This window comes from Pholis gunnellus, assembly GCF_910591455.1.
Source record: "Pholis gunnellus genome assembly, chromosome: 9".
NCBI lineage: Eukaryota > Metazoa > Chordata > Actinopteri > Perciformes > Pholidae > Pholis > Pholis gunnellus.
Window position 1 is genome coordinate 9,728,700 of NC_136535.1, and position 14,221 is coordinate 9,742,920.

General features: G+C 38.1%; 2 protein-coding genes across 2 annotated transcripts; both read right to left on the reverse strand.

Annotated features, from left to right (window-relative positions):
- Nucleotides 1–3,331: 3,331 nt before the first annotated feature.
- LOC306701150 (olfactory receptor 52B2-like) lies at nucleotides 3,332–4,273 on the reverse strand (the record flags this gene model as incomplete). The annotated part of the gene is made up of 1 exon (XM_079166403.1): nucleotides 3,332–4,273. One exon carries the CDS (start codon nucleotides 4,271–4,273, stop codon nucleotides 3,332–3,334), a length of 942 nt encoding a protein of 313 aa, XP_079022529.1.
- Nucleotides 4,274–8,213: 3,940 nt separating this feature from the next.
- On the reverse strand, nucleotides 8,214–9,170 carry LOC306701151 (olfactory receptor 8G17-like; the record flags this gene model as incomplete). The annotated part of the gene is made up of 1 exon (XM_079166404.1): nucleotides 8,214–9,170. One exon carries the CDS (start codon nucleotides 9,168–9,170, stop codon nucleotides 8,214–8,216), a length of 957 nt encoding a protein of 318 aa, XP_079022530.1.
- Between the last annotated feature and the right edge of the window lie 5,051 nt (nucleotides 9,171–14,221).

Consider the following 14,221-nt stretch of genomic DNA (forward strand, 5'->3'; position numbering starts at 1 on the left):
TTGTTTTTGCTTCAGACCTCCTTGAAACCACACATGCGATCAGAATCTTCACGTAGGAAAATGCCTTACAGCTTGCATGACAGCCGTGTTAAATAACCCTATGATATTATTGACCTATTGAGCTATTCATACACAATATCAATTTAGCAAGATTATGAGAGACTTAATAAGACAAGAAATGTATACAGAGATAATGTTGTAAAAAGTGTGAACATTCCAGTCGTATGAGTTATAGTTATTAGCAAGTTGTAAAGTCTCTGCTAAGGACAGAACTTACCAAATTAAATCCTGAATATGTCCACGCCACTTCACCTTCAGTCCACATTCATCACATGTTATATATGCTACTGTACATGAATAACAATTTATAGTTTTAGGGTTTCACTGCTTTGCACATACAAATCCAGGAACAAAATACACAGAGAGGATATACAGAAAACTATGTAGTGGATCATCCCTACCTAGGACTGGCAACAATGACCAACTGGTGAGATGTTCAGAGGTAGAAGCAGCTTTATATGAGTGATTCCTTCTGAACACAAGGCAGCTCTCTGGAGTCTTCTGGTTTACCATAAAGTTTATCTTTAGAGTTATGGCAATGACTTAAGCACTGAGTCACAAGGGGCTTTGGAAGAATATCATATGTATTAGTTACCCTACTATCACCCACACATTAATATAAAGAAAGTCAAAGTGATTGGGTTCACATAGACATTTATAAAAGAACACTTTAATATTTACAAAACTAATTTAAGTGCCTTGAAGACTTGATGTTTTTTGATTTCTTATATAGATCATGTTTTTTGATCCCCTAGTTTTTAATAGGAGGGTAGAGGCACCATCCGTACAGTTCTGGTAAACAACAAAGCTGACCTTGGTTTCCACCCAGAGTGGCGCTTTATGGACCAGGTTTTAAAATATAAAGTGACATTTCTAAACTACTCTTTATTTCTACATTGTAAGAAATGGCTGCACATAAGACAAGACAATGCTTTCTCTGACAATGAAAAACAGGACACACAAGTTTCAAACTCCAGTTACAGCATTCAGATGGAATGACTTTTTTATTTATTACAATCGTTCACATTATAAGAACAGTGAGCAAAAGACGAATAAGAAACAAAAAGCAAACAAATATGAGGTCATGAGAATATCAGTATAGATTTAAATATATGGATCTATAGTTTAAAATAAAATATTGCACATGATACATTATAATAGTTGTGAAAAATCTGCCTCATTGGATGAATTTATCCAATTCTTTTTGGAGTCGTATGTTATGTGTATGTTCCAGCACATGTATGACAAAGACACGAGCTATGAGACAGTTTTTTTTCTGCCAGTATTTTGTAGTGGCCTTTTCACTTGCTTTCAGCATGATCTTTCGGAGGTAGGTATCATCTTTACTTAGATTACTGTTGGGATTGTTGCGAGCATGATCAACCATCATTTTGGCACATTCCCTCCAGCAGCATAGCTGAGTTTGTTTGGACTTGCACATGTCTTCAGTTATTTCAGTGTTCAGCTCTTTTTCCCATCGTTGGTTCACATAATCTGTAGTGTCCTGTGAAAGAGATATAATTGCTCCCTGCCATGTCAAAGTAATGTAGGCTGTTAGCGTTGAAGCAGTGTTGTTGTTCTTGTAACAATTAGTGGTAGGCAAGTGTAAAAAATAATGATAATACAAAAAAAATGTGTCGTGGTATGTGATGTTAAACACAATCTCACTGCAGGGTTCAACTCAATTATATAACATAAAAGTATCATCAGAGAAGACACAGCTGTGTAGAGTGCGATGAACGCAGATGACCCCCACCCCCAATGACGTAAGCAGGGTTATCTCTGCTTGGGCTTTTTAACATTAAGCCTGCACTACAAACGGGAGGTGGGGTTAAAGGAAGATGGGATTTTGGAGGCAGAGAGATCTAATGAAAGACACTGTTCTGTTGCATGATGGGAAGTGGAGGATGCACTGTTTTTAGAGCATGTCCCTGACTAAGTAATTCAAGTCTGACTAGTCTTTTTTTATTTTTTTTAAACTGTCTCTTGTGAGTCTTTGAACTTTATAGAAGCGAAATAAAATATATATATATCCTTTTAACATACATCATGATGAACAGCATCCTGATCTAGTGATCCAGCAAATGTACAATTCTTTCTTTATATAATGATGTACTAGATACAGTGTTTACATCTGTCCACTTTGCCACACAAATCGACAATATTTTGATCTCCCCATTACCTCTCTATAATTGTTTGCACATCTTATTCCATATATTGACATTACTACAGCACAATAAGGATTTTATGTCAAATGAGAAATGTGTTCCAGAATGAAACTCTCAACTTGCGATTGTGGCCCTTTTATGTCCTCCTTGTTGAGGAAAAACACATTTAATTGATTTGAGATTTTCTATATTCCTTTTTATTTGAGGAAATTACTCAATTCTATCATTTGGAGATTATGAGGAGATTCCATGCAGAGACAAAAATAGAACTGCAGAAAACAATTAAACGATGATTTCAATAAAGAGTAAGTTAAACAGTGTTTGTTTCTTGACAATTGATGGTGATTAATTGTATGTTTGTGCAAACAGTTGTGGAATTTAATTTTGTCAACACAATGCAATTTGTTAATACATACTTGTATTGCAATGTCAAGGAAAACATGACCACAATCAGAATCATATTGTTTTAATTTCCACCTTACAGTCCACATAGTACACACAATGTTGAGACACACACACAGTTTATACACTTCTACTGAATTATTTGAAGCAGAGCAGAATATTTATTTTGGCATTTCAATACATTTTCACTGCATGTATTTGGTGAGTGCAAGTGCATTCCTACCTGCAGTGAGATACGTTTGCTTTTGTTTTTTGTAACTTTGTTACTTTCAGTCAAACATATTACATAATGTACATCTGTCAGCAGTTTTAAAATGATCTTTGATTCACTCGATTGTGCTCAGCTGATGTCATTTTCCTTACCCTTTATTAAAACAGTTTACAGTCTACAGTTTCAACCTTCGGATGAGAAATGATCCAGGCTGTTAATCTGTAACCTGTGAAGTGCTGATAAACACATGCGAACATTCACATGAACATTAAATAGAGAAATGCACAAGATATTCATAAGACAAATAATCAACAGACGCGAAGATGTGTAACTTCTCCGTAGTGCTGTAATACATGGCATATTGTTGCTAGTGGAGCCTTCATTTAAAGAGGATTCTGTAATCATTGGTTGTTTAGGTGACATAATATATAACGCAAGTTTACATTGCGCATGACTCCTCTAATCATGTCTAATTACAATAGAAAACTGGTTACAATTTGGATGAACAAATATTTCTTTTTAGGAACATCACTACGCTCCGCTTCAGTTCTGTTGTCTTCAGTCCATAAATAATCGGGTCCAAGAAAGGGGGAAATAATAAGATTGAGATACCAAGAAGCCTTCTAATGTACGGCGATGCACTCTGAATGCGATGAGTAATCAGTGTGAAGGTAGTATTAATTTGTAAGATTAAAAAAACAACTAAATGTGTACCACATGTCTGAAAGGCTTTTTTCCGGGCATCAGGGTGATTAGTCATGACACATGTACGCAAAATCTGTGCATATGTGTATGCTATTATTAACAGGGGTACGCCCATGATTAAGACTATAGTACTCAACCCATAGTAGTTGTTTATTCTCGTGTCCTCACAGATCAGTTTCACCAATGATGGATTGTTACAGTACAAATCCACTATATTCGTCCTGCAACTTTTGAACCGCGTAAGCAACAAAATCAAAGTGACTATTATTGAGAAATTTATAAACCATATTAAAAAAATAATTATGATGACTTTTTTTGGACTCATGATAGCATTATACCTCAAAGGACAACATATAGCAATGTATCTGTCGTATGCCATGGCACTCAAGATCAGCAAGTTTCCTGTGCCATAAAAATGAATCAGAAAAGCCTGAGTCATACATGCAGAATGGGAAATCACTCTGTTCTGTGTCACAATGCTGTAAAGAAGATGAGGGAAAAAAGCTGTGGTTCCCACCATGTCACTAATGGGCAAGTTGAACAGGAGGATAAACATGGGCTTGTGTAGATTTTTAGTTACAGCAATAGTTGACAGTACACACAAGTTGCAAAAGACAATAATAAGATAGGTGAGTGTGGCCAATACAAACACTGGATAAATATGATTGGCACTTATGTCCAATGGTACCAGTGTTAGTAAGTCCATAGAAGATGCATTTGTATACATAGTTATACCGTCTTTATGATGTTGTTGCCTTCAAAATTGAAAAAAAAACATACTCTCACCTGAAATAAATGTTTTTCTCAACAAGCAACTTTGAATTAAGGGCTATGCATTGATTCAAATGTACTGCTGGTTGTATACTTGTTGCAGTACATTCTATTATCCTCACCTGCACTGCGCTATAATAGACTCTGTTATTTATTGCCACTACTTTAAAAACAAAGATGACTCATGGGGTTAGAACAGAATACGTCAGGTGGTGCAATTGTTGTGAAAACAAACTGACATCATGACAGAATGAAAAGTTTAAACAACATAGTTGTCCCTGCAACATAATTAATCGTATCACTTTTTTAATCACCTGTCCCCTGCCTTATGTAAGATATGCATACATGTTATCTATATTTGGAATTTATATTTGTTGATTTTGAAACATTATGAATAAAGTAAATCCTTAGGCTATTTCGTCATAATGTATTGTAGATCAGATCTTTTTTAGGTTTGCCATTTGCCAAAGTGAATAAACATATGACCATTCTAAAAAGTAATTTTCTTTTTCCAAAACTCTTTTTCCATAACTTCAATCTTGGAACTTAATATAACAAAACATAGTGTTTTGAGCTTTCACCCCAAATATGCAGACTTCCACAACGTGGCATTCGAGATCAGCAGGAGCCTAAGTAAGGACAGCACCAACTTCACTGTATAGAAGAATGGAGGAAACACTTACATCTGTGTATCTCTGGATGTCAGGACTTATGTAACTCTACACATAACCAGACTGTGATTTGGGTAAAATAAATAAATAATGCATGGAAAATGATCAGACATGATGGGGATATCAGGAAAAGTTTACATTTCAATCTACACTGCAGGATAGGTAACTGACATAGTTTCAGTCTAATCTTCAGTATGTACACTTGCATGTTTGGTGTGAAACTGACTTTCTCTGTATGAGTCTAAGGACAGACTAAGCTCCGGCCAAACAGCAGAGTTCATTGCTTTCTTTGTTTGTTTGTTTTTTGCAATGGTTACAGACAACAGGTGCAACAGTACTGTTCTCTTAGTAAATGATCAGAGAACTCAGGTAACACCTCTGCATCTTCTTCCTGTGAGGCATTGCATTAGGTGTGAAAGATGCTGATGGGGGAGCAGGTAAAAAGGGGACAAACAAGTATGTCCGGTGGAGTTAGAAGACTGTTGTGCTCCTGTTAAAAAATGTCGGGGTCACACTGCTCAGTGCTGCTGGACACATGTTCCTTGCTAGAAAGTAACACGGAAGACAATCATTCTTTCTTCCACAGTGAAACTTGAGACTGTCACCGGTGAGGCGTCTCCCATCACAGGGAAAACCTTGATGACTGTCTGGTTGAGAAGAGGTCTGTTCACTGTCTGGATAACAACTGTAAAGCTTCCTGGGCCTGGCTACATACTAAAGGTTTGGGAAGTAATATTGTTACATGGCTGCATCCAAGTTTGGCCTGCAGCATCTAGTAGTGCATTACAGCATTCACCTCTCTGCAGAGAGCTCTTATGGATGCCCTAGTTGTCTTGTCCCCTAACCACGCCACACTTTTCATCATTAATACCGACACCAATGATAAGGATACAGAAGCTGTGCTGCATGTAACCTGTTTGACAGCCCTCCTTGCGGTGACGGAGTCCCTTCACACTGCAAGAGCTAACTCTCTCTCCTCTGTCCTGATTCTCCTGGACCTATCTGCAGCATTTGACACTGTGAACCACCAGATCCTCCTCTCCACCCTCAAGGGGATGGGCGTCTCAGGCTCTGCACTCTCCCTGTTTGCATCCTACCAGACAGGTCGATCCTACCAGGTGACATGGAGGGGGACCGTGTCGGAACCACGCTTGCTGACTACGGGGGTTCCACAAGGTTCAGTCCTGGGCCCCCTTCTCTTCTCGCTCTACACAACATCTCTGGGTTCTGTTATTCGCTCACATGACTTTTCTTACCATTGTTATTCCGATGACACCCAACTGGTCTTGTCATTTCCTCCTGGTGACACTCAAGTGGAGGTACGCATAGCTGCGTGCTTGGCTGACATCTCGAGGTGGATGGCGACACACCACCTCAAGCTCAACCTCGACAAAACCGAGCTACTGTTCCTCCCGGGAAAGGGTTGCCCGCACCGAGACCTGTCCATCACCATGGACGATACCGTGGTGAGGCCAACTCGGACTGCGAGGAACCTGGGTGTGACCCTGGATGACCAACTGTCGTTCTCAGCAAATATCGCATCGGTTACACGCTTCTGTAGATTCCTGCTCTACAACATCAGGAGGATTCGTCCCTTCCTCACTGAGGAGACGGCGCAGGTGCTCATCCAGGCTTTTGTCATCTCCCGCCTGGACTACTGCAACTCTCTACTTGCAAGTCTGTGGTATTCTGCATTTCATCTACTACTTCAGGAGCCTTCACCTCACAGTCTTCTAGCAAATGAGAGCCCCAGCTGACATGTTGGCTAGAGGATTTACAAGCATATCAGGGTGCAGGGCAAGTCATGACAATGGAAATGTGTTCTGTATCACAAGAACCCCAACATTCTAGCATTCTTTTCATTTTTTTTAAATACTATATGTATTTGGTTTTCATCTAACTATGAAGTAGGATATCATGAAAGTTAAATTGGTTTTGTGTTAGTTGTGCTGTTTTTTAAATTTGTATTTGTTTTCAATAAATTATGGAAAAACATGAAATACGTATGTTTTAGAATATTTGATTTTCATTAATGGACCACACAGCAAACATCTGTACACCTTGTATATATTTTGAAGTGATAATAAGTACATACAAATGTGAACACTTCTCTAGAGCAAACAATATGCTCTAAAGAAATATTTCAGTGCTGAAAGGATCCGTCATCATTGGGATTCATTTCCAGTCTTTCTCTCAAAATTAGCTCCTGTCATCGTATTCCTCGTCGTCTATTTCCATGACATACATTAGAACTCGCCATAACATACAGCATGGTAAGGCTCATAAACATATCTTAACATGAATATTAAAACCTTAACCATTCACAAAGCATGTAATCTTCAAATGGATAAAAGGATATGTAAAGAATATTTGACATAATTCTGTTTAAAGACTTTGTTGAAAGGTTTCAATAAATTGTGGAAAAACATGAAATATGTTTTAGAATGATTTTATTTTATTAATGGCCCACACATCAAACATCTGTACATCTTGTATATATGTTGGACTCTGCAATAATTACAGTGTGATTATTGTAAAATAAAATGAAATAATTTGCAGACATATGGAGTACATGATAAGTTAGAAAAAGTGTGGACACATCTTCAGAGCAAACGATATTTAGACTTACAATCAAATGGGAACATGATAAGAACAAGTAAAGAACAGACTGAGACAGTTTCACAAAAGGCTTTAAATGAAAACGTAGTGAATGATGAATGAAGTATTTCCTGCTAAACTATGTGCAGTATAATATCTCCATTGTACTTAAACAACACAAAGTGCTGTACACCCCAATAGAGACATAAAAGATAATATCGCAATAAAATCTTCTTGTAACAACAAGAAAAAGTCAAGTAGCATATTTGTGTAATTGCAGAAAGATGCACATATTTTCATCAGTCTTAGCGTTATCACATACAATGCCAATGTGCTCCTATCCCAACACTCTTTAAGCTTGACTCTGTATCATTGACTGATCACCGTCTTGAAGAAAAAAATATATCATCAAAGATATCCAGAGCAAGGCTTCCTGTCCTACCGTAGAACACGGCATTTTCATATGGAAGCAGTGTTTGCACATGAAAAAAACAGGTTGTGTTCAAGTTCATATGCACTTGTACTCTTTCATGCATATTTTATATTGTTTACATTATCAGAGAGACTACCGGGGTTAACAGTGTTGTGAATTTCCTTGCTGATCAATAAGACAAGATGTCAGCGCTGTTAACCCACTTTTGTAAAAATGTTGACTGACACTCTGTTTTTTAAGACTGTCAGAAGAGTGTTTCGTATTTCACTTGTATACAGCCCGTACACAATTGGATTCAGAAGCGGAGGTACAAGAAATATCAGCATACCCATAATCTTTTGCAAGTCCACTGAGACATTTTTGAACCTGTGAGATAAAATTGTGAACGTTCCCACGATCTCAAATATGATTAATATGAGCAGCTGTGCAACACACGTGTTGACAGCTTTTGTTTTTGCTTCAGACCTCCTTGTAACCACACATGCGATCAGAATCTTCACGTAGGAAAATGCCTGAATAGACACGCTTACAGCTTGCATGACAGACGTGTTAAATAACCCTATGATATTATTGACCATCGTGTTTCCGCATGTGAGCTTCAGGAGAGACGGGTTGTCGCAGAACACATTCATGATCACAGACTTACACCTGGGAAGCCTTGTCTGTAAAGAGAACAATGACACAATCAAGACAAAGTCAAGACCCCAAACTAGAGCGATAATACAAAGGACAACTCTGGGGGTCATGACAGAGCTGTAGCGCAGCGGCATGCAGATGGCAGCATAACGATCGAAAGACATTGCTGCAAGAATAAACAAAACTGCGCCACCATACATGTGGAGCAAGAACGCTTGTAAAACACAGAGAGGATAGTAAACCTTGTTTGTCTCTGTAACGATGTCTGAAAGCACCTTTGGTAACATTGCAGTTATGCCTATCAAGTCATTGAGGGGAAGACTAAGCAGGATGAAATACATGGGCTTGTGAAGGTTCCTCTTCAGAATGATCAAACTCAACAAGGTCAGGTTGCAAAAAATGCTGAAGAAATAAATCACAATACCAAATAAAAATATGGGATACTTTCCTCCAGGTGGAATAACAAATGTGTTGAGGGTTAACTCAGAGCCGAACCAAAAAGATTTGTTCTCCATTTTTTTCTCCGCTTACTGTAGATTAATAAGAAATAAATGGAGGAAATGTCATTGTTAGAAATTGCATCTAAAGCAGTCACAATGAACTGTTGAGAACTGCCCTGCCCATCCTGCTTTATTTAATGTTTCCAGAGCCATAACGTGTTTACGTCACGTGTGCCTCTGGGATTGTCATTGGCTTTCCAATAATGAATACAGTACTTCTGTAGAAATATTGACCAGAGATGTGTCTAAAGAGGTGGCCTTTAGGCCTTCGTATATCCCTCTCCGCCTGTAGATGGTGGCAAAAAACACACTGGCACAAAAATGAAAACCTTTATAAAGAAAAACAAACTATTGAAACCCAGAACTTTTATTAAATCCTCTTAGTTTGTTCCCCAGAAATAATGAGTAATGAGATTGTTTAATGCCCAAATAAATTATATATAAATATGTGTGTCCTCAAATGACTTGGAGTTATGTACAGCAGAAAGAAAGAAAGTTATGGATTGTTGTGGCTCATCAATGGTGTTAAAGGCTTTACTATAGAGCTGCCCTCAAATTACAAGTAAAATGACAAAACCAAAAAAGAATAACTGATGACTAGCAAGTCCATTAGAACACAGAAGAATGTATTATTGCAACAACAGCAGTCGTATATGATGCGAGACTCTTTAGAAAGCCAGAGCTGAAGCTGATTTTATCACCAACTGCATTCAAACAGAGAGAGAATCAGATAAATGTCAGCAAGAAACAAAAAGAAAGGAAGAGGAGTGCGAACGTTTTTTGTTGCCTTGGTGTGATGAGCCTTTCCTCCATGTGAATGTGTCTAAAACAAAGACATCCGTTGTTAAAGGTGTTGACATTTACCGAGTGGATAGCTACAAATATTTGGCTATTTGCTTTTTTGACAAACTATATGAGTACCTGGTTCACAATTCCCATCGCCCTGCTCTCGCTCAGTGTTTTATTGTGTTGATGTTTGATCTTTTTGTCTTCTGATTTTGTCAACCCTGGCTGCAGAACACATTTCCTCTACTAGGACAATAAGGATGAACAAAAGATACAACCTTAACTATAATAATTGTCTTTTATTTGGCATTATACCTTAGTCTTTTCAATCACATAGGTATAAATATTCTTTTTTCTTTTCTTAGAGCAATTATTACATTTGCTCAATGTATCATGGTCTCTACACGCCTCTTTATGATTTCACAATCACAGTCACTTTGACCCGTGAAATTTACAGACAGTCTGTTTCAGTTTGAGTTTAGCATCAAACCCACATTGTTGTCCTACAGTACTGCTGGGAAGGCCTGGCATCTGGCAATCGTACTCAAAACTTGAAAATGTTGTATTGATATCACAACAAAAAATACTAAACATGAGCTGTTCAAACTTAACCACCTTCAGCAACGTTATGTAGCTATGATACACTACAAATTGGCAGAGTTACATCAGCTAGAGGCCTCATTACTTTGTCAAAACACATTTATTAATGAGCCCCATTGAGATATATAGTTAAAAGAGGTATAATTAACTGTCTCATATTGTAATTAATCCCAGGACAATTAGTAATTCCTTGTTGTTTGCTGATGAGGGATGTTGTTTAATAACACCCAAGGGAGGCTGTAACATGTGAAGCTGCATGTGACATACAAACTGTAAACATTTGATTCCTTAAATTTAATTTCTACTTTAAGCGTGTTAATATGGAAAAATGTTCGAGCAGATTAAAGTTCACAGTTGAGGTTAAAGTATCACAACATAATCTTTGCTTTGTTTTCTCACTATTAAACTGAAACGTTTTATGAACAAATCCACAGTTTGAATGGATATGATAAATGGCTCAATACATAAAAAATGCATCACATATTATTCAGCCTCTTCTTATTTGTTTATATGTCCCAGAAGAAATATACTAATTGAAACGGAGCACTGAAGTGGTCACATCAGGCCTTTGGGATCAAGGACCTTGTTTGTGCACAAAAACAAGTTGTTTGGACATTAGGACACAATGAAAAGGACTAATCATCTCACCCAAGAGAAATGGACACGATAGACCCTTGAGTTGCATTGATAATTGATTTGACCCTCTAATTATTTTGTGTGGTCTTTCTCCTGTAAAACAATTGAATTTGGATAATAATCAGGCATTTGATTCGGTTCAGTGATTAGTTTTGTTGCCTGACAGCAAAGTGCACAGTGTAAATCTGCTATCAGTGGCCTTTTTTTGTAGAGTTTGCACATTATTTTTTGTGTTCCCGTGGGTTTCATTCTGACCCAAACACATTGAGGCAAGGCAAACTTTAACCCTCACTTGTTCCGTGGATTTGCTTATACATATTAACCCATACACATATTGATCCACAGACATTTTTCTCTGCTGCCATTAATGAATACTCTGTTTGTAACTGAGTTAGAATGAATTACAATTAGACAAATTAGAAAGCTTTCAATCAGTTGCTCAATTAATATGTCATCTGTGATGTACACTGATTTAAATTAAGATTTAGATTCAATTGTATTGTCATTGCACGGCGTACAGGGAGAGAAAGACTTTTCGTTTTCAACCCTGTTTTGCTGACATGTAATTGCATAGCCTTTTTTTTATTTGAGTCATCAATTAATATAAGTAATTTAAAGTATGATTTAAACTTGTTGGGTTTGACTGATGACAGGTATTGAAAAAAAAACAGGAAGAGAGGTTGTGACGCCCCTGTGATGAACTCTGACCTCTGGGTCTTTTGGAAACTTCACTTGCCCAAGACTTTTTGCCCAATTGCCCCACACCCTCCCACTCCGTGGCGGAGTGAACTCTGTTTGTAGTCAGTTTGTTGTCAGCTAAATAAAGCACATAGTGCAGATTTTTTTAAGTAGGGGGGGGTTGTATGAGGTACTTCTCCATAGTCCGTGTATCGATGACTGTCGGCACGCCCCTGTGTCAGAGAAGCAGTCAGGAGTTACCCCACGTGAGCAGAGCAAGCTGTGAACGGGTACGTCAGCAAAATACATTTGAGCCACCTCAAAGAAAGGCCCCACTAAAAATGACAAGAGCAAAGATAACGGCATCAGTTCCCCGTCCCAAACATAGACTGTATAGCTGTTTCACCGGCAGGGTAAACCAGTGCAAATATTCTAAATATGACGTACACTTAAATACATTTATTTCAGGTCGGCCTTTGTTTTAAGTGGCTCAAAAACATTTTGCTGATGTCGCCGTCCACAGCAGTACATTGCTTTGCTGCTGTGCCGGTGTTCATGTCTGCTTCTCCACACTGACTATGGAGAAGTACCTCATACAACCCCACTTTAACCCTCCTGTTATGTTGCGGGTCAAATTGACCCGTTTCAAAGTTTGAAAATCTAGAAAAAATATTTTAAAGTACTTTTTCTGTATGAAACTTCTTCTGCTTGCCTTAATCAACGTGAAAAAAAAACGTGAATATCATGTATTTGCAACCCCCCCCTGCAGGTTTATATAACAGAGATGATGTTCGGGTCAATTTGACCCGGCAGTGAAAGTGGAGGCTGTAAGGGGTCAGAAGGGTCAAGTTTAGACCATTTCTTTCTTTGAAAATGTGAGACAAAGTATCTCTTACTCCTCCCAACATGTTTCACCCCATTTCACACACACACACACACACACACACATACACACAGACACACACACACACACACACACACACAGGTGCGGTCTCACTACCGCACCTGTGCGAGAAAGATACTATTTTAGCGGGAACCTTTTTTTTTCTCGCGGGAAAACTCCGCCCACACTTAGCAGGAGAGGGGAGAAACATACGAAAGGGTTGCTTGGGAGTCCTACCAACATTACACTCTGCAGATACATGCAACACAGCAGCTTATTGGAGGACCACATGAGCAACAGAAACAAAAGGATGACAGCCCTGGAGGCTCTGGAACACATCCTTGATCACGACAGTGAAATAGAGGAGGATGTGTCTGAAGATGAAGACAATCTTGAGGTCAATTCAGATTACAATGATACTGATTATGAACCATCAGATGAGGAAACTGATATACCTGTTCCTCCAAGCGAGACATTCGTGTCAAAAAATTGTGAAATACAGTGTTCATCCTCACCCAACACACGTATACCGAAAATATTATAAAGACAGAGGCAACATGTATTAGCACAAAGCACACCGTGACGACATGTCACTCGTGTGCTGTGTAGACACATACTCACACACATACACACACACACCTCGTTCACTGTGTTCATATCTTGTTAAATTTTGTAAATGTCTGTTTCTTAACACTATAAGTAAACATGAGTAAAGTTGACTTTCAATACAAATCCTCATGACTCATTTGGCTTGATTTTGAGTGAGCGGGTCAATATGACCCTGAACAGCAGAGGTGTCTCATCTCCATTTATCTACATCACCCCATGAAAAAAATAAAGTTTCAAAATGTAAAAATAATTTAGAGAAAAATACATGTTATGGTAGACTAATGCAATTTACATCTAGGTCTTTCCAATGTACCTAAAAAATAGTTTGAACATGTATTTTTCATTAAAACGAGTGAGTTACCTTCATTGAACTATGATCTATGGAGGGGGGAATTACTTCATTCCACTAAATACTGATTTAATTGTTAGTAAGGGTGTTGGTGATGAGGTACAAACTATATTTATTAGGATTTTTTGGTTTCTGACAACTTTTGGATGATTAAACATGCACCGGGTCATATTGACCCACGAATATCATGGCTGTACCTAAGAAACGAACATAACAGGAGGGTTAAAAGACCCAAAGTATCCCTTTAAGGTGTAGGGTAAATGGTGAGGACAGTGGTTTGACGTCACATGTTGATCACACTGAACATAAAAGAGATGAAGATCTGGCAGCTGAGTTGGGATTCCCACCTCCACAGACTGGAGCTTTATAGGTTTTGTTGAGCATTGATGTGCAGGATAAAGCTCAGCATCATTGTGGTGTAACATTTAATGTCACTTCAACGTACAGAAAGTGACAAATGTATGCTTAATTGTGTGTTCATAATGTAAATGTTCCTACCATCACAGAACACATTTGTGCTCATTA